The sequence below is a fragment of the Plectropomus leopardus genome, chromosome 17 (genome assembly GCF_008729295.1).
Source record: "Plectropomus leopardus isolate mb chromosome 17, YSFRI_Pleo_2.0, whole genome shotgun sequence".
Taxonomy (NCBI): Eukaryota; Metazoa; Chordata; class Actinopteri; order Perciformes; family Serranidae; genus Plectropomus; species Plectropomus leopardus.
The window spans coordinates 13,274,866-13,300,181 of NC_056479.1; the positions used below are offsets into that span (position 1 = coordinate 13,274,866).

The 25,316-nt window shown below is 35.6% G+C and overlaps 1 protein-coding gene across 1 annotated transcript; it reads right to left on the reverse strand.

Moving 5' to 3' along the window:
• Positions 1 to 21,179: 21,179 nt before the first annotated feature.
• On the reverse strand, positions 21,180 to 23,869 carry rmi2 (RecQ mediated genome instability 2). Its single transcript, XM_042505705.1, has 2 exons — positions 23,503 to 23,869; positions 21,180 to 21,722 (listed from the first exon to the last, which is right to left on the reverse strand). The coding sequence occupies exons 1-2, from the start codon at positions 23,789 to 23,791 to the stop codon at positions 21,571 to 21,573; spliced, it is 441 nt and encodes a 146-aa protein (XP_042361639.1). The 5' UTR covers positions 23,792 to 23,869; the 3' UTR covers positions 21,180 to 21,570.
• Positions 23,870 to 25,316: the final 1,447 nt, after the last annotated feature.

The window sequence follows — 25,316 nt, forward strand, 5'->3', positions numbered from 1 at the left end:
GTGTTTATACTGCTGTGTGTTTGATTTAATACATATCTGCAACCAGTAGTGGACAAAGCATTCAGATCTTCTACTCAAGTAAAAGTAGCAATACTATATACACATATTCCAGTACAAGTAAATGAATACATTACAGTGTCTGTAGAGTCTAAAAAAGTTTTTAAGAAGAACTTCTCAACTTGGTTTCAGTGTGAACATTTGTGCAAAGCAGTTGCACGCTGAATTTTGCATGAATATGCTGTTGTGGAAGCGCGTAAAGCGGGGGTCGGCAAGTAAGTTTGGCCTCGGGACAGTTTTTTTCTTAGCAATTAGATGGCGGGCCAGAACATAATCAAAGGCTAATTAAATGTATTGCTCAAAAAAAAAATGCAACTGAAGTTTGTGACAGACTGCCATTGTAGTTGAATACAGGCTGAAAATAACACATAGAACAACCACATCGTTAAAAAGGAAATTATAAAAGTAATCCAGTGATCGTTAAAAAGAAACAAGTTTTATTTGACACTGGGCCACAAAAGGCTCCCTCCGGGGTGCGCTCTCTTCTGTGATTGGTCAGGAGAGGCAGATCCATAAAACAAGTTAAAATCCAAGTCTGATGCCTAAAATACCGTATTTTACTGTTTTACCGTATATTATACCGTTTTTTCGACAGGCTAGACTATGACGTTACTCTGCCGGCTATAATATGTCATTTTCAGCCATTTTTTGGACGTAAAAATTTGACGATTTTCGTTTTCAGTAATTTTTTTGACATGCTATGTTATGACGTTTTTGGCCTTATTTGGCCTTCACTTCCGCTTTGTATACACTGACAGACACTACAAGCTGTAATATGTCATTTTCAACCATTTTTAGGAGCGGCCATATTTTGACTTTTTTTGCCATACTATACTATTGCCTTTTTGGCCAATTTTTTGACATGCTAAAATATGAGGTTTATTTGTTTTTTTGGCCTTTATTCCCACTTTGCATACCATGACGCGTCTCTACAAGCTATTCTATGTGGTTTTCAGCCTTTTTTAGGAGCGGTCAAAATTTTTCAAGTTTTCGCCATACTATACTATTTTTGGGAGTGGTCAAATTTTGAATTTTTTCGGCATTTTGCCTCTTTGGCCAATTTTTGGACATGCTAAAATATGAGGTTTATTGATTTTCTTGGCTTTCATTCCCACTTTGCATACCATGACGCGTCTCTACAACCTATTCTATGTCATTTTCAGCCATTTTTAGGAGCTGTCAAATTTTGACTTTTTTCGCCATACTATACTATTGCCTTTTTGGCCTATTTTATGACATGGTAAAATATGAGGTTAATTAGTTTTCTTGGCCTTCATTCCCACTTTGCACACCATGACGCGTCTCTACAAGCGATTCTATGTCATTTTCAGCCATTTTTAGGAGCAGTGAAATTTTGACTTTTGTCGCCATACTATACTATTGCCCTTTTGGCTATTTTTCTGACATGCTAAAAAATAAAGTTTTTGGCCTTTTTTGGCCTTCATTTCCACTTTGCATACCACGACGCTTCTTTATAAGCTATTCTATGTAATTTTTAGCCATTTTTAGGAGCGGTCAAATTTTGACTTGTCGCCATACTATACTATTGCCTTTCGCGCCATTTTTTTGACATGCTAAACTATGAGATTTTTGGGCCTTGTTGGCCTTCATTCCCACTTTGCATACCATGACGTATCTCTACAAGCTATTCTATGTTGTTTTCAGCCATTTTTAGGAGCGGTCAATTTTTTACTTTTTTCGCCATACTATACTATAGCCTTTTTGTCCATTTTTCTGACATGCTAAAAAATGAAGTTTTTGGCCTTTTTTGGCCTTTATTCCCACTTTGCATACAATGACACGTCTCTACAAGGTATTCTATGTCATTTTCAACCATTTTTAGGAGCGGTCAAATTTTGACTTGTCGCCATACTATACTATTGCCTTTCTCGCCATTTTTTTGACATGCTAAACTATGAGGTTTTTGCGCCTTGTTGGCCTTCATTCCCACTTTGCATACCATGACGCGTCTCAACAAGTTATTCTATGTCGTTTTCAGCCAGTTTTAGGAGCGGTCAAATTTTGACTTTTTTCGCCATACTATACTATTGCCTTTTTGTCCAATTTTTGGATATGCTAAAATATGAGGTTTTGGGGCTTTTTTTGGCCCTCATTCCTACTTTGCATACCATGACGTGTTTCTACAAACTATTCTATGTCATTTTCAGCCATTTTTAGGAGCAGTGAAAGTTTGACTTTTTTCGCCATACTATACTATTGCCTTTTTGGCCATTTTTTTTGTCATGCTAAAATATGAGGTTTATTTGTTTTTTTGGCCTTTATTCCCACTTTGCACACCATGACGCGTCTCTACAGGCTGTTCTATGTGGTTTCCAGCCATTTTTAGGAGTGGTCAATTTTTGACTTTTTTCGCCATACTATACTATTGCCTTTTTGGCCAATTTTTGGATATGCTAAAATATTAGATTTTGGGTCTTTTTTTTTGGCCCTCATTCCTACTTTGCATACCATGACGTGTTTCTACAAGCTATTCTATGTGGTTTTCAGCCATTTTTAGGAGCGGTGAAATTTTGACTTTTTTGGCCATACTATACTATTGCCTTTTTAGCCAATTTTTTGACAGGCTAAAATATGAGGTTTATTTGTTTTTTTTGGCCTTTATTCCACTTTGCATGCACACCATGACGTGTCTCTACAAGCTGTTCTATGTGGTTTTCAGTCATTTTTAGGAGCGGTCAAATTTTGAATTTTTTCGCCATACTATACTATTGCCTTTTTTTTTCCTGATTTTTGGATATGCTAAAATATGAGGTTTTGGGGGCTTTTTTGGCTCTAATTTCCTACTTTGCATACCATGATGAACTTGTTTCTACAAGCTATTCTATGTCGTTTTCAGCCATTTTTAGGAGCGGTGAAATTTTGATTTTTTCGCCATACTATACTATTGCCTTTTTGTCCAATTTTTGGACATGCTAAAATATGAGGTTTTGGGGCCTTTTTTTGGCCCTCATTTCCTACTTTGCATACCATGACATGTGTGTTTCTACAAGCTATTCTATGTCGTTTTCAGCCATTTTTAGGAGCGGTGAAATTTTGACTTTTTTCGCCATACTATACTATTGCCTTTTTGTCCATTTTTGGACATGCTAAAATATGAGGTTTTGGGGCTTTTTTTGGCCCTTTTTCCTACTTTGCATACCATGACGTGTTTCTACAAGCTATTCTATGTGGTTTTCAGCCATTTTTAGGAGCGGTCAAATTTTGACTTTTTTCGCCATACTATACTATTGCCTTTTGGCCATTTTTTTGTCATGCTAAAATATGAGGTTTTTTGTTTTTTTGGCCTTTATTCCTACTTTGCATACCATGACGCATCTCTACAAGCTATTCTATGTTATTTTCAGCCATTTTTAGGAGCAGTCAAATTTTGACTTTTTTTTCGCCATACTATACTATTGCCTTTTTTTCCATTTTTTTGGATATGCTAAAATATGAGGTTTTTGGGGCTTTTTTTGGCCCTCATTCCTACTTTGCATACCATGACGTGTTTCTACAAGCTATTCTATGTGGTTTTCAGCCATTTTTAGGAGCGGTGAAATTTTGACTTTTTTCGCCATACTATACTATTGCCTTTTTGTCCGATTTTTGGATATGCTAAAATATGAGGTTTTGGGGCTTTTTTTGGCCCTCATTCCTACTTTGCATACCATGACGTGTTTCTACAAGCTATTCTATGTGGTTTTCAGCCATTTTTAGGAGCGGTGAAATTTTTGACTTTTTTCGCCATACTATACTATTGCCTTTTTGTCCATTTTTTTTTGACATGCTAAAATATGAGGTTTTGGGGCTTTTTTTTGGCCCTCATTCCTACTTTGCATACCATGACGTGTTTCTACAAGCTATTCTATGTGGTTTTCAGCCATTTTTAGGAGCGGGTGAAATTTTGACTTTTTTCGCCATACTATACTATTGCCTTTTTGGCATTTTTTTTTTTGTCATGCTAAAATATGAGGTTTTTTGTTTTTTTGGCCTTTATTCCTACTTTGCATACCATGACGCATCTCTACAAGCTATTCTATGTTATTTTCAGCCATTTTTAGGAGCAGTCAAATTTTGACTTTTTTCGCCATACTATACTATTGCCTTTTTTTCCCGATTTTTGGATATGCTAAAATATGAGGTTTTGGGGCTTTTTTTGGCCCTCATTCCTACTTTGCATACCATGACGTGTTTCTACAAGCTATTCTATGTGGTTTTCAGCCATTTTTAGGAGCGGTGAAATTTTGACTTTTTTCGCCATACTATACTATTGCCTTTTTTGTCCGATTTTTTTGGATATGCTAAAATATGAGGTTTTTTGGGGCTTTTTTTGGCCCTCATTCCTACTTTGCATACCATGACGTGTTTCTACAAGCTATTCTATGTGGTTTTCAGCCATTTTTAGGAGCGGTGAAATTTTGACTTTTTTCGCCATACTATACTATTGCCTTTTTGTCCATTTTTTTTGGATATGCTAAAATATGAGTTTTTGGGGCTTTTTTTTGGCCCTCATTCCTACTTTGCATACCATGATGCGTGTTTCTACAAGCTATTCTATGTGGTTTTCAGCCATTTTTAGGAGCGGTCAAATTTTGACTTTTTTCGCCATACTATACTATTGCCTTTTTGTCCGATTTTTGGATATGCTAAAATATGAGGTTTTTTGGGCTTTTTTTGGCTTTCATTCCTACTTTGCATACCATGACGTGTTTCTACAAGCTATTCTATGTTGTTTTCAGCCATTTTTAGGAGCGGTGTAATTTTGACTTTTTCGCCATACTATACTATTGCCTTTTTGTCCGATTTTTTTTTGGATATGCTAAAATATGAGGTTTTCGGGCTTTTTTTTTTGGCCCTCATTCCTACTTTGCATACCATGACGTGTTTCTACAAGCTATTCTATGTGGTTTTCAGCCATTTTTAGGAGCGGTGAAATTTTGACTTTTTTCGCCATACTATACTATTGCCTTTTTTGTCCAATTTTTGGACATGCTAAAATATGAGGTTTTGGGGCTTTTTTTGGCCCTCATTCCTACTTTGCATACCATGACGTGTTTCTACAAGCTATTCTATGTGGTTTTCAGCCATTTTTAGGAGCGGTGAAATTTTGACTTTTTTCGCCATACTATACTATTGCCCTTTTGGCCATTTTTTTGTCATGCTAAAATATGAGGTTTTTTTGTTTTTTTGGCCTTTATTCTACTTTGCATACCATGACGCATCTCTACAAGCTATTCTATGTTTTTTCAGCCATTTTTAGGAGCGGTCAAATTTTGACTTTTTTCGCCATACTATACTATTGCCTTTTTTCCCGATTTTTGGATATGCTAAAATATAGGTTTTGGGGCTTTTTTTGGCCCTCATTCCTACTTTGCATACCATGACGTGTTTCTACAAGCTATTCTATGTGTTTTCAGCCATTTTTAGGAGCGGTGAAATTTTGACTTTTTTCGCCATACTATACTATTGCCTTTTTAGCCATTTTTTTGACATGCTAAAATATGAGGTTTTTTGTTTTTTTTGGCCTTTATTCCCACTTTGCACACCATGACGTGTCTCTACAAGCTATTCTATGTGGTTTTCAGCCATTTTTAGGAGCGGTCAAATTTTGAATTTTTTCGCCATACTATACTATTGCCTTTTTTTGGCCCTGATTTTTGGATATGCTAAAATATGAGGTTTGGGGGCTTTTTTTTGGCCTAATTCCTACTTTGCATACCATGACTTGTTTCTACAAGCTATTCTATGTCGTTTTCAGCCATTTTTAGGAGCGGTGAAATTTTGAATTTTTTTCGCCATACTATACTATTGCCTTTTTGTCCATTTTTGGACATGCTAAAATATGAGGTTTTTGGGCTTTTTTTGGCCCTCATTCCTACTTTGCATACCATGACGTGTTTCTACAAGCTATTCTATGTCGTTTTCAGCCATTTTTAGGAGCGGTGAAATTTTGACTTTTTTCGCCATACTATACTATTGCCTTTTTGTCCGATTTTTGGACATGCTAAAATATGAGGTTTTGGGGCTTTTTTTGGCCCTCATTCCTACTTTGCATACCATGACGTGTTTCTACAAGCTATTCTATGTGGTTTTCAGCCATTTTTAGGAGCGGTCAAATTTTGACTTTTTTCGCCATACTATACTATTGCCTTTTTGGCCATTTTTTTTGTCATGCTAAAATATGAGGTTTATTTGTTTTTTTGGCCTTTATTCCTACTTTGCATACCATGACGCATCTCTACAAGCTATTCTATGTTGTTTTCAGCCATTTTTAGGAGCAGTCAAATTTTGACTTTTTTCGCCATACTATACTATTGCCTTTTTTTTCCCGATTTTTGGATATGCTAAAATATGAGGTTTTGGGGCTTTTTTTTTGGCCCTCATTCCTACTTTGCATACCATGACGTGTTTCTACAAGCTATTCTATGTCGTTTTCAGCCATTTTTAGGAGCGGTGAAATTTTGACTTTTTTCGCCATACTATACTATTGCCTTTTTGTCCGATTTTTGGACATGCTAAAATATGAGGTTTTGGGGCTTTTTTTGGCCCTCATTCCTACTTTGCATACCATGACGTGTTTCTACAAGCTATTCTATGTGGTTTTCAGCCATTTTTAGGAGCGGTGAAATTTTGACTTTTTTTCGCCATACTATACTATTGCCTTTTTGTCCGATTTTTGGACATGCTAAAATATGAGGTTTTGGGGCTTTTTTTGGCCCTCATTCCCACTTTGCATACCATGACGTGTTTCTACAAGCTATTCTATGTGGTTTTCAGCCATTTTTAGGAGCGGTGAAATTTTGACTTTTTTCGCCATACTATACTATTGCCTTTTTGGCCATTTTTTTGTCATGCTAAAAATATGAGGTTTATTTGTTTTTTTGGCCTTTATTCCTACTTTGCATACCATGACGCATCTCTACAAGCTATTCTATGTTATTTTCAGCCATTTTTAGGAGCAGTCAAATTTTGACTTTTTTCGCCATACTATACTATTGCCTTTTTTTCCCGATTTTGGATATGCTAAAATATGAGTTTTTGGGGCTTTTTTTGGCCCTCATTCCTACTTTGCATACCATGACGTGTTTCTACAAGCTATTCTATGTGGTTTTCAGCCATTTTTAGGAGCGGTGAAATTTTGACTTTTTTCGCCATACTATACTATTGCCTTTTTGTCCGATTTTTTTGGATATGCTAAAATATTAGAGGTTTTGGGGCTTTTTTTGGCCCTCATTCCTACTATGCATACCATGACGTGTTTCTACAAGCTATTCTATGTGGTTTTCAGCCATTTTTAGGAGCGGTGAAATTTTGAATTTTTTCGCCATACTATACTATTGCCTTTTTGTCCGATTTTTGGATATGCTAAAATATGAGGTTTTGGGGCTTTTTTTGGCCCTCATTCCTACTTTGCATACCATGACGTGTTTCTACAAGCTATTCTATGTGGTTTTCAGCCATTTTTAGGAGCGGTGTAATTTTGACTTTTTTCGCCATACTATACTATTGCCTTTTTGTCCGATTTTTGGATATGCTAAAATATGAGGTTTTGGGGCTTTTTTTGGCCCTCATTCCTACTTTGCATACCATGACGTGTTTCTACAAGCTATTCTATGTGGTTTTCAGCCATTTTTAGGAGCGGTGTAATTTTGACTTTTTTTTCGCCATACTATACTATTGCCTTTTTGTTCCGATTTTTGGATATGCTAAAATATGAGGTTTTCGGGCTTTTTTTTTGGCCCTCATTCCTACTTTGCATACCATGACGTGTTTCTACAAGCTATTCTATGTGGTTTTCAGCCATTTTTAGGAGCGGTGAAATTTTGACTTTTTTCGCCATACTATACTATTGCCTTTTTGTCCAATTTTTGGACATGCTAAAATATGAGGTTTTGGGGCTTTTTTTGGCCCTCATTCCTACTTTGCATACCATGACGTGTTTCTACAAGCTATTCTATGTGGTTTTCAGCCATTTTTAGGAGCGGTGAAATTTTGACTTTTTTCGCCATACTATACTATTGCCTTTTTGGCCATTTTTTTGTCATGCTAAAATATGAGGTTTATTTGTTTTTTTGGCCTTTATTCCTACTTTGCATACCATGACGCATCTCTACAAGCTATTCTATGTTATTTTCAGCCATTTTTAGGAGCGGTCAAATTTTGACTTTTTTCGCCATACTATACTATTGCCTTTTTTTCCCGATTTTTGGATATGCTAAAATATGAGGTTTTGGGGCTTTTTTTGGCCCTCATTCCTACTTTGCATACCATGACGTGTTTCTACAAGCTATTCTATGTGGTTTTCAGCCATTTTTAGGAGCGGTGAAATTTTGACTTTTTTCGCCATACTATACTATTGCCTTTTTAGCCAATTTTTTTGACATGCTAAAATATGAGGTTTTTTGTTTTTTTTGGCCTTTATTCCCACTTTGCACACCATGACGTGTCTCTACAAGCTATTCTATGTGGTTTTCAGTCATTTTTAGGAGCGGTCAAATTTGAATTTTTTCGCCATACTATACTATTGCCTTTTTTTTTTCCTGATTTTTGGATATACTAAAATATGAGGTTTTGGGGGCTTTTTTTGGCTCTAATTCCTACTTTGCATACCATGACTTGTTTCTACAAGCTATTCTATGTCGTTTTCAGCCATTTTTAGGAGCGGTGAAATTTTGAATTTTTTTCGCCATACTATACTATTGCCTTTTTGTCCAATTTTTGGACATGCTAAAATATGAGGTTTTGGGGCTTTTTTTGGCCCTCATTCCTACTTTGCATACCATGACGTGTTTCTACAAGCTATTCTATGTCGTTTTCAGCCATTTTTAGGAGCGGTCAAATTTTGACTTTTTTCGCCATACTATACTATTGCCTTTTTGTCCGATTTTTGGACATGCTAAAATATGAGGTTTTGGGGCTTTTTTTGGCCCTCATTCCTACTTTGCATACCATGACGTGTTTCTACAAGCTATTCTATGTGGTTTTCAGCCATTTTTAGGAGCGGTCAAATTTTGACTTTTTTCGCCATACTATACTATTGCCTTTTTGGCCATTTTTTTGTCATGCTAAAATATGAGGTTTATTTGTTTTTTTGCCTTTATTCCTACTTTGCATACCATGACGCATCTCTACAAGCTATTCTATGTTATTTTCAGCCATTTTTAGGAGCAGTCAAATTTTGACTTTTTTCGCCATACTATACTATTGCCTTTTTTCCCGATTTTTGGATATGCTAAAATATGAGGTTTTGGGGCTTTTTTTGGCCCTCATTCCTACTTTGCATACCATGACGTGTTTCTACAAGCTATTCTATGTCGTTTTCAGCCATTTTTAGGAGCGGTCAAAATTTTGACTTTTTTCGCCATACTATACTATTGCCTTTTTGTCCGATTTTTGGATATGCTAAAATATGAGGTTTTGGGGCTTTTTTTGGCCCTCATTCCTACTTTGCATACCATGACGTGTTTCTACAAGCTATTCTATGTGGTTTTCAGCCATTTTTAGGAGCGGTGAAATTTTGACTTTTTTCGCCATACTATACTATTGCCTTTTTGTCCGATTTTTGGACATGCTAAAATATGAGGTTTTGGGGCTTTTTTTGGCCCTCATTCCTACTTTGCATACCATGACGTGTTTCTACAAGCTATTCTATGTGGTTTTCAGCCATTTTTAGGAGCGGTCAAATTTTGACTTTTTTCGCCATACTATACTATTGCCTTTTTGGCCATTTTTTTTGTCATGCTAAAATATGAGGTTTTTTGTTTTTTTGGCCTTTATTCCTACTTTGCATACCATGACGCATCTCTACAAGCTATTCTATGTTTATTTTCAGCCATTTTTAGGAGCGGTCAAATTTTGACTTTTTTCGCCATACTATACTATTGCCTTTTTTTCCCGATTTTTGGATATGCTAAAATATGAGGTTTTGGGGCTTTTTTTGGCCCTCATTCCTACTTTGCATACCATGACGTGTTTCTACAAGCTATTCTATGTCGTTTTCAGCCATTTTTAGGAGCGGTGAAATTTTGACTTTTTTCGCCATACTATACTATTGCCTTTTTGTCCGATTTTTGGATATGCTAAAATATGAGGTTTTTTGGGGCTTTTTTTGGCCCTCATTCCTACTTTGCATACCATGACGTGTTTCTACAAGCTATTCTATGTGGTTTTCAGCCATTTTTAGGAGTGGTGAAATTTTGACTGTTTTCGCCATACTATACTATTGCCTTTTTGGCCATTTTTTTTCTCATGATAAATATGAGGTTTATTTGGTTTTTTTTGGCCTTTATTCCCACTTTGCACACCATGACGTGTCTCTACAAGCTATTCTATGTCGTTTTCAGCCATTTTTAGGAGCGGTCAAATTTTGAATTTTTTTGCCATACTATACTATTGCCTTTTTGGCCATTTTTTTTGACATGCTAAAATATGAGGTTTTTGGCTTTTTTTGGCACTCATTCCTACATTGCATACCATGACGTGTTTCTACAAGCTATTCTATGTCGTTTTCAGCCATTTTTAGGAGCGGTGAAATTTTGACTTTTTTCGCCATACTATACTATTGCCTTTTTGTCCAATTTTTGGACATGCTAAAATATGAGGTTTTGGGGCTTTTTTTGGCCCTCATTCCTACTTTGCATACCATGACGTGTTTCTACAAGCTATTCTATGTCGTTTTCAGGCATTTTTAGGAGCGGTGAAATTTTGACTTTTTTCGCCATACTATACTATTGCCTTTTTGTCCAATTTTTGGATATGCTAAAATATGAGGTTTTGGGGCTTTTTTTGGCCCTCATTCCTACTTTGCATACCATGACGTGTTTCTACAAGCCATTCTATGTCGTTTTCAGCCATTTTTAGGAGCGGTGAAATTTTGACTTTTTTCGCCATACTATACTATTGCCTTTTTGTCCGATTTTTGGATATGCTAAAATATGAGGTTTTGGGGCTTTTTTTGGCCCTCATTCCTACTTTGCATACCATGACGTGTTTCTACAAGCTATTCTATGTGGTTTTCAGCCATTTTTAGGAGCGGTCAAATTTTGACTTTTTTTCGCCATACTATACTATTGCCTTTTTGTCCGATTTTTGGATATGCTAAAATATGAGTTTTTGGGGCTTTTTTTGGCCCTCATTCCTACTTTGCATACCATGACGTGTTTCTACAAGCTATTCTATGTGGTTTTCAGCCATTTTTAGGAGCGGTGTAATTTTGACTTTTTTTCGCCATACTATACTATTGCCTTTTTGGCCAATTTTTGGACATGCTAAAATATGAGGTTTTGGGCCTTTTTTTTTTTTGCCCTCATTCCTACTTTGCATACCATGACGTGTTTCTACAAGCTATTCTATGTCGTTTTCAGCCATTTTTAGGAGCGGTGAAATTTTGACTTTTTTCGCCATACTATACTATATATACTGTCCGATTTTTTTTTGGATATGCTAAAATATGAGTTTTTGGGGCTTTTTTTTGGCTTCTAATTCCTACTTTGCATACCATGACTTGTTTCTACAAGCTATTCTATGTCGTTTTCAGCCATTTTTAGGAGCGGTGAAATTTTGAATTTTTTCGCCATACTATACTATTGCCTTTTTGTCCAATTTTTGGACATGCTAAAATATGAGGTTTTGGGGCTTTTTTTGACCTTTGTTCCTACTTTGCATACCATGACGCGTGTCTACAAGCTATTCTATATCGTTTTCAGCCATTTTTAGGAGTGGTGAAATTTTGACTTTTTTCGCCATACTATACTATTGCCTTTTTAGCCAATTTTTTGACATGCTAAAATATGAGGTTTTTTGTTTTTTTTTGGCCTTTATTCCCACTTTGCACACCATGACGTGTCTCTACAAGCTATTCTATGTGGTTTTCAGTCATTTTTAGGAGCGGTCAAATTTTGAATTTTTTCGCCATACTATACTATTGCCTTTTTTTTTCCTGATTTTTGGATATACTAAAATATGAGGTTTTGGGGGCTTTTTTTGGCTCTAATTCCTACTTTGCACACCATGACGTGTTTCTACAAGCTATTCTATGTCGTTTTCAGCCATTTTTAAGGAGCGGTCAAATTTTGACTTTTTTCGCCATACTATACTATTGCCTTTTTAGCCAATTTTTTGACATGGTAAAATATGAGGTTTATTTGTTTTTTTGGCCTTTATTCCCACTTTGCACACCATGACGTGTTTCTACAAGCTATTCTATGTCGTTTTCAGCCATTTTTTAGGAGCGGTCAAATTTTGACTTTTTTCGCCATACTATACTATTGCCTTTTTGGCCAATTTTTTTGGACATGCTAAAATATGAGGTTTATTTGTTTTTTTGGCCTTTATTCCCACTTTGCACACCATGACGCGTCTCTACAAGCTATTCTATGTGGTTTTCAGCCATTTTTAGGAGTGGTCAAATTTTGAATTTTTTCGCCATCTATACTATTGCCTTTTTGTCCGATTTTTTTGGACATGCTAAAATATGAGATTTTTGGACTTTTTTTGGCCCTCATTCCTACTTTGCATACCATGACGTGTTTCTACAAGCTATTCTATGTCGTTTTCAGCCATTTTTCAGGAGCGGTGAAATTTTGACTTTTTTCGCCATACTATACTATTGCCTTTTTGGCCAATTTTTGGACATGCTAAAATATGAGGTTTTGGGCTTTTTTTGACCTTTGTTCCTACTTTGCACACCATGACGCGTGTCTACAAGCTATTCTATATCGTTTTCAGCCATTTTTAGGAGCGGTCAAATTTTGACTTTTTTCGCCATACTATACTATTGCCTTTTTAGCCAATTTTTTGACATGTTAAAATATGAGGTTTATTGGTTTTCTTGGCCTTAATTCCCACTTTACATACCATGACACATTTCTACAAGTTATTCTATGTAGTTTTCAGCCATTTTGAGGAACGGTCAAATTTTGACTTTTTTCGCCATACTATACTATTGCCTTTTTGCCATTTTTTTTTGGACATGGTAAAATATGAGGTCTTTGGGCTTTTTTTGGTCTTTATTCCTACTTTGCACACCATGACGCGTGTCTACAAGCTATTCTATGTCGTTTTCAGCCATTTTTCAGGAGCGGTGAAATTTTGAATTTTTTCGCCATACTATACTATTGCCTTTTTGTGCCAATTTTTGGACATGCTAAAATATGAGGTTTTGGGGCTTTTTTTGACCTTTGTTCCTACTTTGCATACCATGACGCGTCTCTACAAGCTATTCTATATCGTTTTCAGCCATTTTTAGGAGCGGTCAAATTTTGACTTTTTTCGCCATACTATACTATTGCCTTTTTAGCCATTTTTTGACATGCTAAAATATGAGGTTTATTTGTTTTTTTTGGCCTTTATTCCCACTTTTGCACACCATGACGTGTCTCTACAAGCTGTTCTATGTGGTTTTCAGTCATTTTTAGGAGCGGTCAAATTTTGAATTTTTTCGCCATACTATACTATTGCCTTTTTTTTTTTTCCTGATTTTTGGATATACTAAAATATGAGGTTTGGGGGCTTTTTTTGGCTCTAATTCCTACTTTGCATACCATGACTTGTTTCTACAAGCTATTCTATGTCGTTTTCAGCCATTTTTAGGAGCGGTGAAATTTTGAATTTTTTCGCCATACTATACTATTGCCTTTTTGGCCAATTTTTGGACATGCTAAAATATGAGGTTTTTTGGGCTTTTTTTGACCTTTGTTCCTACTTTGCATACCATGACGCGTGTCTACAAGCTATTCTATATCGTTTTCAGCCATTTTTAGGAGCGGTCAAATTTTGACTTTTTTCGCCATACTATACTATTGCCTTTTTAGCCAATTTTTTGACATGCTAAAATTTGAGGTTTATTTTGTTTTTTTGGCCTTTATTCCCACTTTGCACACCATGACGTGTCTCTACAAGCTGTTCTATGTGGTTTTCAGTCATTTTTAGGAGCGGTCAAATTTTGAATTTTTTCGCCATACTATACTATTGCCTTTTTTTTCCTGATTTTTGGATATACTAAAATATGAGGTTTGGGGGCTTTTTTTGGCTCTAATTCCTACTTTGCATACCATGACTTGTTTCTACAAGCTATTCTATGTCGTTTTCAGCCATTTTTCAGGAGCGGTGAAATTTTGACTTTTTTCGCCATACTATACTATTGCCTTTTTAGCCAATTTTTTGACATGTTAAAATATGAGTTTTTTGGTTTTCTTGGCCTTAATTCCCACTTTACATACCATGACACATTTCTACAAGTTATTCTATGTAGTTTTCAGCCATTCTGAGGAACGGTCAAATTTTGACTTTTTTCGCCATACTATACTATTGCCTTTTTGGCCAATTTTGGACATGGTAAAATATGAGGTTTATTTGTTTTTTTTTGGCCTTTATTCCCACTTTGCACACCATGACGTGTTTCTACAAGCTATTCTATGTCGTTTTCAGCCATTTTTAAGGAGCGGTCAAATTTTGACTTTTTTCGCCATACTATACTATTGCCTTTTTAGCCAATTTTTTGACATGGTAAAATATGAGGTTTATTTGTTTTTTTTGGCCTTTATTCCCACTTTGCACACCATGACGTGTTTCTACAAGCTATTCTATGTCGTTTTCAGCCATTTTTTAGGAGCGGTCAAATTTTGACTTTTTTCGCCATACTATACTATTGCCTTTTTGGCCAATTTTTGGACATGCTAAAATATGAGGTTTTTTTGTTTTTTTGGCCTTTATTCCCACTTTGCACACCATGACGCGTCTCTACAAGCTATTCTATGTGGTTTTCAGCCATTTTTAGGAGTGGTCAAATTTTGAATTTTTTCGCCATTCTATACTATTGCCTTTTTGTCCGATTTTTGGACATGCTAAAATATGAGATTTTTTGACTTTTTTTTTTTGGCCCTCATTCCTACTTTGCATACCATGACGTGTTTCTACAAGCTATTCTATGTCGTTTTCAGCCATTTTTCAGGAGCGGTGAAATTTTGACTTTTTTCGCCATACCCGCCATGTCCCGCGGGGTCCGAATATACTATTGCCTTTTTGGCCAATTTTTGGACATGTTAAAATATGAGGTTTATTGGTTTTCTTGGCCTTAATTCCCACTTTACATACCATGACACATTTCTACAAGTTATTCTATGTAGTTTTCAGCCATTCTGAGGAACGGTCAAATTTTGACTTTTTTCGCCATACTATACTATTGCCTTTTTGGCCAATTTTGGACATGGTAAAATATGAGGTCTTTGGGCTTTTTTTGGTCTTTATTCCTACTTTGCACACCATGACGCGTGTCTACAAGCTATTCTATGTCGTTTTCAGCCATTTTTCAGGAGCGGTGAAATTTTGAATTTTTTCGCCATACTATACTATTGCCTTTTTGTCCAATTTTTGGACATGCTAAAATATGAGGTTTTGGGGCTTTTTTTGACCTTTGTTCCTACTTTGCATACCATGACGCGTCTCTACAAGCTATTCTATATCGTTTTCAGCCATTTTTAGGAGCGGGTCAAATTTTGACTTTTTTCGCCATACTATACTATTGCCTTTTTAGCCAATTTTTTGACATGCTAAAATATGAGGTTTATTTGTTTTTTTTGGCCTTTATTCCCACTTTGCACACCATGACGTGTCTCTACAAGCTGTTCTATGTGGTTTTCAGTCATTTTTAGGAGCGGTCAAATTTTGAATTTTTTCGCCATACTATACTATTGCCTTTTTTTTTTTTTTCCTGATTTTTGGATATACTAAAATATGAGGTTTGGGGGCTTTTTTTGGCTCTAATTCCTACTTTGCATACCATGACTTGTTTCTACAAGCTATTCTATGTCGTTTTCAGCCATTTTTAGGAGCGGTGAAATTTTGAATTTTTTCGCCATACTATACTATTGCCTTTTTGTCCAATTTTTGGACATGCTAAAATATGAGGTTTTGGGGCTTTTTTGACCTTTGTTCCTACTTTGCATACCATGACGCGTGTCTACAAGCTATTCTATATCGTTTTCAGCCATTTTTAGGAGCGGTCAAATTTTGACTTTTTTCGCCATACTATACTATTGCCTTTTTAGCCAATTTTTTGACATGCTAAAATTTGAGGTTTATTTGTTTTTTTTTGGCCTTTATTCCCACTTTGCACACCATGACGTGTCTCTACAAGCTGTTCTATGTGGTTTTCAGTCATTTTTAGGAGCGGTCAAATTTTGAATTTTTTCGCCATACTATACTATTGCCTTTTTTTTTCCTGATTTTTGGATATACTAAAATATGAGGTTTGGGGGCTTTTTTTGGCTCTAATTCCTACTTTGCATACCATGACTTGTTTCTACAAGCTATTCTATGTCGTTTTCAGCCATTTTTCAGGAGCGGTGAAATTTTGACTTTTTTTCGCCATACTATACTATTGCCTTTTTAGCCAATTTTTTGACATGTTAAAATATGAGGTTTATTGGTTTTCTTGGCCTTAATTCCACTTTACATACCATGACACATTTCTACAAGTTATTCTATGTAGTTTTCAGCCATTCTGAGGAACGGTCAAATTTTGACTTTTTTCGCCATACTATACTATTGCCTTTTTGGCCAATTTTGGACATGGTAAAATATGAGGTTTATTTGTTTTTTTGGCCTTTATTCCCACTTTGCACACCATGACGTGTTTCTACAAGCTATTCTATGTCGTTTTCAGCCATTTTTAAGGAGCGGTCAAATTTTGACTTTTTTCGCCATACTATACTATTGCCTTTTTAGCCAATTTTTTGACATGGTAAAATATGAGTTTATTTTTTTTTTTGGCCTTTATTCCCACTTTGCACACCATGACGTGTTTCTACAAGCTATTCTATGTCGTTTTCAGCCATTTTTTAGGAGCGGTCAAATTTTGACTTTTTTTTCGCCATACTATACTATTGCCTTTTTGGCCAATTTTTGGACATGCTAAAATATGAGGTTTATTTGTTTTTTTGGCCTTTATTCCCACTTTGCACACCATGACGCGTCTCTACAAGCTATTCTATGTGGTTTTCAGCCATTTTTAGGAGTGGTCAAATTTTGAATTTTTTTTCGCCATTCTATACTATTGCCTTTTTGTCCGATTTTTGGACATGCTAAAATATGAGATTTTTGGACTTTTTTTGGCCCTCATTCCTACTTTGCATACCATGACGTGTTTCTACAAGCTATTCTATGTCGTTTTCAGCCATTTTTCAGGAGCGGTGAAATTTTGACTTTTTTCGCCATACCCGCCATGTCCCGCGGGTCCGAATATACTATTGCCTTTTTGGCCAATTTTTGGACATGCTAAAATATGAGGTTTTTGGGCTTTTTTTGACCTTTGTTCCTACTTTGCACACCATGACGCGTGTCTACAAGCTATTCTATATCGTTTTCAGCCATTTTTAGGAGCGGTCAAATTTTGACTTTTTTCGCCATACTATACTATTGCCTTTTTAGCCAATTTTTTGACATGTTAAAATATGAGGTTTATTGGTTTTCTTGGCCTTAATTCCCACTTTACATACCATGACACATTTCTACAAGTTATTCTATGTAGTTTTCAGCCATTCTGAGGAACGGTCAAATTTTGACTTTTTTCGCCATACTATACTATTGTCTTTTTGGCCAATTTTTGGACATGCTAAAATATGAGGTTTTTGGGGTTTTTTTGACCTTTGTTCCTACTTTGCATACCATGATGCGTCTCTACAAGCTATTCTGTGTCATTTTCAGCCATTTTTGGGAACGGTCAAATCTTGAATTTTTTTCGCCATACTATGCTATTGCCTTTTTGGCCAATTTTGGGACATGCTAAAATATGAGGTTTTTGGGCTGTTTTGGCCTTCATTTCCACTTTGCATACCATGACGCGTCTCTACAAGCTATCCTATGTTGTTTTCAGCCATTTTTTTGGGGCGGTCAAATTTTGACTTTTTTCGCCATACTATACTATAGCCTTTTTGGCCATTTTTTTGTCATGCTAAACTATGAGGTTTTTTTGTCTTTTTGGCCTTAATTCCCATCTTGCACACCATGACGCGTCTCTACAAGCTATTCTATATGATTTTCAGCCATTTTTTAGGAGCGGTGAAATTTTGAATTTTTTCGCCAGACTATATAATTGCCTTTTTGTCAGATTTTTGTATATGCTAAAATATGAGGTTTTTGGGCTTTTTTTGGCCCTCATTCCTACTTTGCATACCATGACGCGTCTCTACAAGCTATTCTATGTCGTATTCAGCCATTTTTAGGAGCGGTCAAATTTTGAATTTTTTCGCCATACTATACTATTGCCTTTTTGGCCAAGTTTTGGACATGCTAAAATATGAGGTTTATTTGTTTTCTTGGCCTTAATTCCCACTTTGCATACCAGGACGCGTTTCTACAAGTTATTTTATGTGGCCATTTTTAGGAGCGGTGAAATTTTGAAGTTTTTCGCCAGACTATACTATTGCCTTTTTGTCCGATTTTGGGATATGCGGTCAAATTTTTAATTTTTTCGCCATACTATACTATTGCCTTTTTGGCCATTTTTTTGTCATGCTAAAATCTGAGGTTTTTGAGCCGTTTTGGCATTCATTTTCACTTTGCATACTATGACGTGTCTCTACAAGCTATCCTATGTCGTTTTCAGCCATTTTTGGGAGCGGTCAAATTTGGAATTTTTTTGCCATACTATACTATTGCCTTTTTGTCCAATTTTTGGACATGCTAAAATATGAGGTTTTTGGGATTTTTTTGGCCTTTATTTCTACTTTGCATACCATGACGTGTTTCTACAAGCTATTCTATGTCGTTTTCAGCCATTTTTTAGGAGCGGTGAAAGCTTGACTTTTTTCGCCATACTATACTATTGCCTTTTTGGCCATTTTTTTGTCATGCTAAAATATGAGGTTAATTTGTTTTTTTGGCCTTCATTCCGAATTTGCATACCATGACGCGTCTCTACAGGCTATTCTATGTGGTTTCCAGCCATTTTTAGGAGTGGTCAAATTTTGAATTTTTTCGCCTTACTATACTATTGCCTTTTTGTCCGATTTTTGGACATGCTAAAATATGAGATTTTTGGGCTTTTTTTGGCCTTTATTCCTACTTTGCATACCATGATGCGTCTCTACAAGGTATTCTATGTGGTTTTCAGCCATTTTTAGAAGCGGTCAAATTTTGAATTTTTTCGCCAGACTATAGTATTGCCTTTTTGTCCGATTTTTGGATATGCTAAAATATGAGGTTTTGGGGCTTTTTTTGGCCCTCATTCCTACTTTGCATACCATGACGTGTTTCTACAAGCTATTCTATGTGGTTTTCAGCCATTTTTAGGAGTGGTCAAATTTTGACTTTTTTCGCCATACTGTACTAATGCCTTTTTGGCCAATTTTTTGACATGGTAAAACATTGGGTTTTTTGGATTTTTTGTCCTTCATTTCCACTTTGCATACCATGACGCGTCTCTACAAGCTATTCTATGTCGTTTCCAGCCATTTTTAGGAGCGGTCAAATTTTGAATTTTTTCGCCATACTATACTATTGCCTTTTTGTTCAATTTTTTGACATGGTAAAATATGAGGCTTTTGGGCTTTTTGGGCCTTCATTCCCACTTTGCATACCATGACGCGTCTCTACAGGCAATTCTCCATCATTTTCAGTCATTTTAGGGGCAGTCAAATTTTGACTTTTTTCCAACATACTATACTATTGCTCTGTCGGCCATATGCTGAATTATGAGATTCTGAGCAATTTATAGACTTAATTCCCACTTTGTGTACTATGACGCATCTCTACAGGGTATTCTGCCCCATTTTGAATCATTTTTAAAAGCAGTCAAAATTTGACTTTTTTCGACATGCCATAGCATAGAATGTTGCAAAAACGGCTCAACACATGATTATATAGCATGTCGAAAAAACTAACCTAAAATGGCGAAAAATGGCATGCCAAGACACGCCATCACATAGAAAGTTGCAAAAATGGCCAAAAACACCGTAACATAGCATGTTGGAAAAATGACCAAAAATGCCATACTATAGTATGGCAAAAAATGTCAAAATACGACATGTCCCAAAAACAGCCTGAGAACTGCCCAAAATAGCGTGCTGAGACATGCCATAGCATAGAATGTTGCAAGAACGTCCAAAAACATCATAATATAGCATACTGAAAAAAACAAAGAAAAACATCATAGTATAATATGTCGAAAAAATGTCAAAATAAGACATGTTGAAAAAACAGCTGAAAATCACAAAGCATGTGGAAAAAACGGCCAACAACATAATTTTGCATGTCGAAAAAAACACAGAAGACGTCATGGCATAGTATGTCCAAAAATGTCAAAATATGACATGTCCAACAAAACAGCTGAAAACCACATAAGGTAGCGTGCTGAGACACGTCATAGCATAGAATGTCGCAACAACGTCCCAACACACACACATTATAGCATTGCGAAAAAATGAACAATAATGCCATACTACAGCTGAAAAGTGCCAAAAGTGGACAGTGGCATGACATTAAGATGATCAAGTAATCTAAGATTTGTACTTATGGACAGTATTTGAATAAATGTACTTAATTACAGTTCAGCTGTTGTCACAGAGGGACGCACAGTAACAGTAATTTGTGGACTGTGAAAATCAGATGTTTTTCCCTCTCAAATTGTTTAGAGTGCTCCTGTCCACTCCTAAAAGTTTTGCTTACTTTACAGAAAAGCAAAAATAAGAGAAAATTTGTTCATATATTATTTCTTACATGAGGCCCAATGACTCTTACATTTTTATTAAAAATCTTTATAAAAAAAAAATGACAAAAAAAAAACAACTTCCATTCCATCTAAATTAAAAGTTAAAAAATAAAAGTCATTACAATCCTGCATCTGCAGAAAACAAGATGGAGCTTAATATTTTGTCCTTGAAAAACATTTTTCTTATGTTAATTTGTTAGGTCTGATGCATGTATTTATAAACATTTAAATTCAGATCTTATTAGAGAAAAGTAGACGGAGTACTATAAAATAATTTACTTTATTCAATAATTTCATAACTATCTATCATCTTAAATCTACTCTAAATGAATAAAAATTATTACAGATGGAACTAGTGGTATATTCTGTCAGGACTTACAACAACTACAATTTATTTGTTTACAGGATCCTGTGTTTCCCAATACTAGAAAAAATTCCAAAATAGCTTTCTTCATTAGTCACTTAGAAAAACCCCATAGATGAACAGGGTCCAGAAGAACTTATAATAGTAATAATAGTTCCGTTTCTTCTTTATACGACTGCAGTAGGAGTCAAGTGGGGAAGTTTCTCTTATTTAAGCATCACACTGCACAGCATAAATACGGGATGCGCGAATACAAGTCTGTTTCGAAAGTCATAAATCATCATATCTCCAAGTCAGAAGCCTGACATCAAGTAGAATCCGCTGTTTACTACTGTGAGGTAGTTTTTCCAACAATCACCTTAATGCTGGACACACATGACGGGAGCAGGTCATCCTGCTTCCAGCGTCCTGTCCTGTGGCACCTTCACAAACAGCTCAGCATTCAGGCCAGCATCAGCTGTAGGTCCTCCACCTCCAACTTCCACATCCGTCTGTGAAGAGCGGCGAGCTCGGAGAGGTCTGCCATCTTCACTGCACGGATGACTGGCTCTGGGGAGAAGGCCTGGATGACACCCATCACCATGACATATTTGCCTGTGAAAACAGCAGCAGGTGGCCAATTGTTCACTGAGAACAGATTCAAGGAAACAAAAATGGTTATATGGGGAGGTGTGGCTGTGTTTCAGACATTTATGTGTGGTCCTTTTTGGAGAGGATGACGTTCCTTCTTCAGGCACACAATTTGCAACTCAGAGAGCTGGCTGTGAAAGGCTTTCATGTAAATAAATCATATGATTTGAATGATCAAACAATAGCCATGTCCGTGGTCTTAACACTAAATAGTTATTACAAACCATACAGAATTGGCAGTAGTGGACGGTAAAAAACATTTCTTTGAATCAAACACAAAACCTTTATTTGACATGAAATGTAATACCTTTTAAATAGGTCAAGTAGTATGTGAAAAAAATCAGGAACAAAAGTCATTGTGTATTATGTCATACATTGCCGTGGTATAGTATGTGAAAAATAAAGTTTTAAAAAAAAAAGTCATGGTATAGTATTTTAAAAAATGTCATAGTTTAGTGTGTCAAAAGCATAATAAAGTCACGGTATAGTATGTCGCAAAAAACACCCTATTACAGAATGAAAGAAAGTCATTGTACACTGTCTCCAAATAAAAATAAAAAACAAAAAAGTCAGAGTATAGTATGTCATGAAAAAATTGTTTGGCACAATAAATGTCATGGTATAGTATGTAAAAAAAATCATAAAAAAGTCATAGTATAATATGTCACAAATACAGTCATATTTGGTATTTCAAGAAATGTTATATTATAGTCTGTCAAAAGAAATCATGTAAACTGTATAGTAAATTATGTCACAAGAAATGTCATTGCATAGTATGCCACAAAAAATACAGCATAGAAAAAAGCATAGAAAAAAATATGACAATGCCATTGTATAGTAGATAAAACAAAAATGTCATGGTACATTATTAAAATAATGAACTTTATTTCTATAGTGCTTTTCTAACTACAGAGTTGTCATAAAATAGTAGTATATAGTGTGTAAAAATGATTTTTATTTTTTAAAAAGTCATAGCATAGTATATAGTGTAGTGTGCCATAGTTCTGTATGTCAAAAAGAACATTATATTATAGTATGTCTGAAAAAAGTGATAGTATATTATGCCGCAAAACAAAATTAGCATAGTATAGTATATCACAAAAAAATGTCATAGTATAGTATGCTAAAAAAAGTCATAAAAAGTCATGGAATAGTATGTCACAAAAAAAGATGTCATAGTATAAAATGTCACAAAAACATATCAAAGTTTAATGTTTGTATAGTATATAGTAGTATATACAGGATTTACCTTTTTTTTAAATAAGTAATTTGCACAGTATGTCACAAAAACTGTCATAGGATAGTACTGAATAATGCCACATTAAAGTAGGCCATAAAACGTGATAGTTTAGTATGTCACCAAAAACATATAATATTGGATGTCAAAAAATCCTGGTTGGTTGACTGCAATACGTACAATATTTCATTAATTAATTTTATCAGCGATCATCAAAATTAAACATCTATACAGATAATCCTCAAAAAGCTAGATATCGGCCTCGATAATCGCCGGGCAAATATCTGTCAACCTCTAATATACAAAATATAAACAATTAATCGTATAATATATCACAAAAAAAGGCCATAGTATGTCATTAAATCATTCAAAAGTCAGTGTTTTCTAAATCTGAGCCAGGATTGAAATCTTACAGTGATGCAAACACAACAAAGGGTGGCGCAACAGGAACTCAAATGGGACAAACTTAAACTTAGACTGTAAATATATAACAGACGTTAACTTTACCTTGAGACAAACACGGTTTCCCTTTGGGAATGTTGTTGACGCCCTGAACAACAAACGTCCCCGTCTCATCCATCAGCAGCACGGTGTTTCTGTCCAGCTGGACCTCCAGTACAGTTCCCTGCATCCACACCAGTGAGACCAGCAGAGAGCGGCCCCTGCCCAGCTTGATAACACATCCGTCCCCGCTGTCTACTGTCCCCCGGCTCTCTGCTGTCCTCAGCTGACCGGACAGCACTTTAATCGGCGGTGGACGTTTCCTCTCTGCGGTTGTTTGCACCGTTTTGTACATAACCGACCGCGATTGTCATTTATAAATGGATCGAGGCCTGAAATGTTTGTTTTGACCGCGTCCCGCCACTCACAGTACCGGAAGTTGTGAACCTATTTTGACGGAAGCAACACGTTCTGTTCCGGTCTGGAATCTTTCGAAGTAAAAGCATCACCTCAGCCTGTCAAATACATAGTGATGTGCCCAATGTGCATTTTCTTTTTTATAATAACTCTTTGAAGCCTGGATCGACGTCAGTTTTCTTGCGCTGCGATCAGACGCCTTTCACAAGATATTTAACCGTTTAAAACCTGCGAAGTGGGATGATTTTTTTTCGAAAATGGGGGAAAAGGCAATGAGTGACTTAGCAAGAGATGTCCCACAAATTGCAAAATATTGGTAAAAGGTGACGAGAAAATGACCTAAAAAATGTATTTTATGAAAACATTATACTTGTTGAATATAATATAATATCATTTTCAAAAATGTAGGATTTTTCAGGATTTTTTTGTGAGGGGCTATTTTCTTGTTTCACTTTTCTTCTACTGCATTTTTCCCAGGTAATCTTCATGTTCATGATTAACTCATTTGTGGCTATTTTTTATGCCATGTCTTTTTAAGTTGCTCAATCTCTTCTCCAAGTTTTGAAAGAAATCAAACCAGTTTGCTCAGGTTTCAGGTTATTATTTATTTATTTAAACTCGAGAGTAATTGAGGGAGACCCTCACTTTCAATGGCACCGAGTGTACATAGCATTTCATTGACATGATAATACATGCATAATAAGTTGGGCATTTTGAATCTATCATTTAACCGTTTTACGGTACAAAGATCAGGCTTACAAACACATTTTTAAAAACTGTTAACTTCCTACTGGTTTGACCTGTCAGGTGATTTTTCCACTTTTGCTGTGTAGCCTATAACATGAAAGCTGAATGATCAGTTGTGTAATGTAACAAAGTAATAGTACTTTGTCACAGTACTTATGTTTTTTGATGGGTTTTTTTGAGTATCTGATCTCTACTTGAGTTTTTGTATTTCCGTATTCTTTCACTATTATTCCAATTCATTTCCAGAATAAAGTGTATACTTCTTCTCCACAACATTTTCCCTGAGCATTTTATGTACTGCTACAAAACAGGGAAGGAACCGAGGAAGGGAGGAGGGGACAGATGGGCTAATGAAGAAATGGGAGGGAAGGAAAACCTGGATTTTGTTCTTTAAAACCTTTAAGTCATTAGAAAGACCCTGTTTTTCTTCAAGTGTAATGTGAGCACCATTTTTTGGTGGTGCAATTTATGAGGATGAATGACTCATTGTTAAAATATTGGTACTAAGCACAAACATCCTTTGACTTTGATGAATACTGCTTGACTGAGATAAATACTGCCCTGAAAATAACTAAATAGTCAAGTTGTGCTATTCATTAAAAAAAGAAAACATTCACATTAAAATACAGGGGTGTTTATTCTTCTGTCATGCCGCCTTGAAATAATACATCAACTGACCCTGCAAATCATTAAAAATAATTGTGATTTGTCAATTT

Coding starts and splice junctions, on each gene's coding strand:
- rmi2 (XM_042505705.1), bottom strand. CDS start 23,791: ATGTACAAAACGGTGCAAACAACCGCAGAGAGGAAACGTCCACCGCCG. Junction 21,723..23,502: donor GAAACCGTGTTTGTCTCAAG/GTAAAGTTAACG, acceptor CTGTTTTCACAG/GCAAATATGTCATGGTGATG.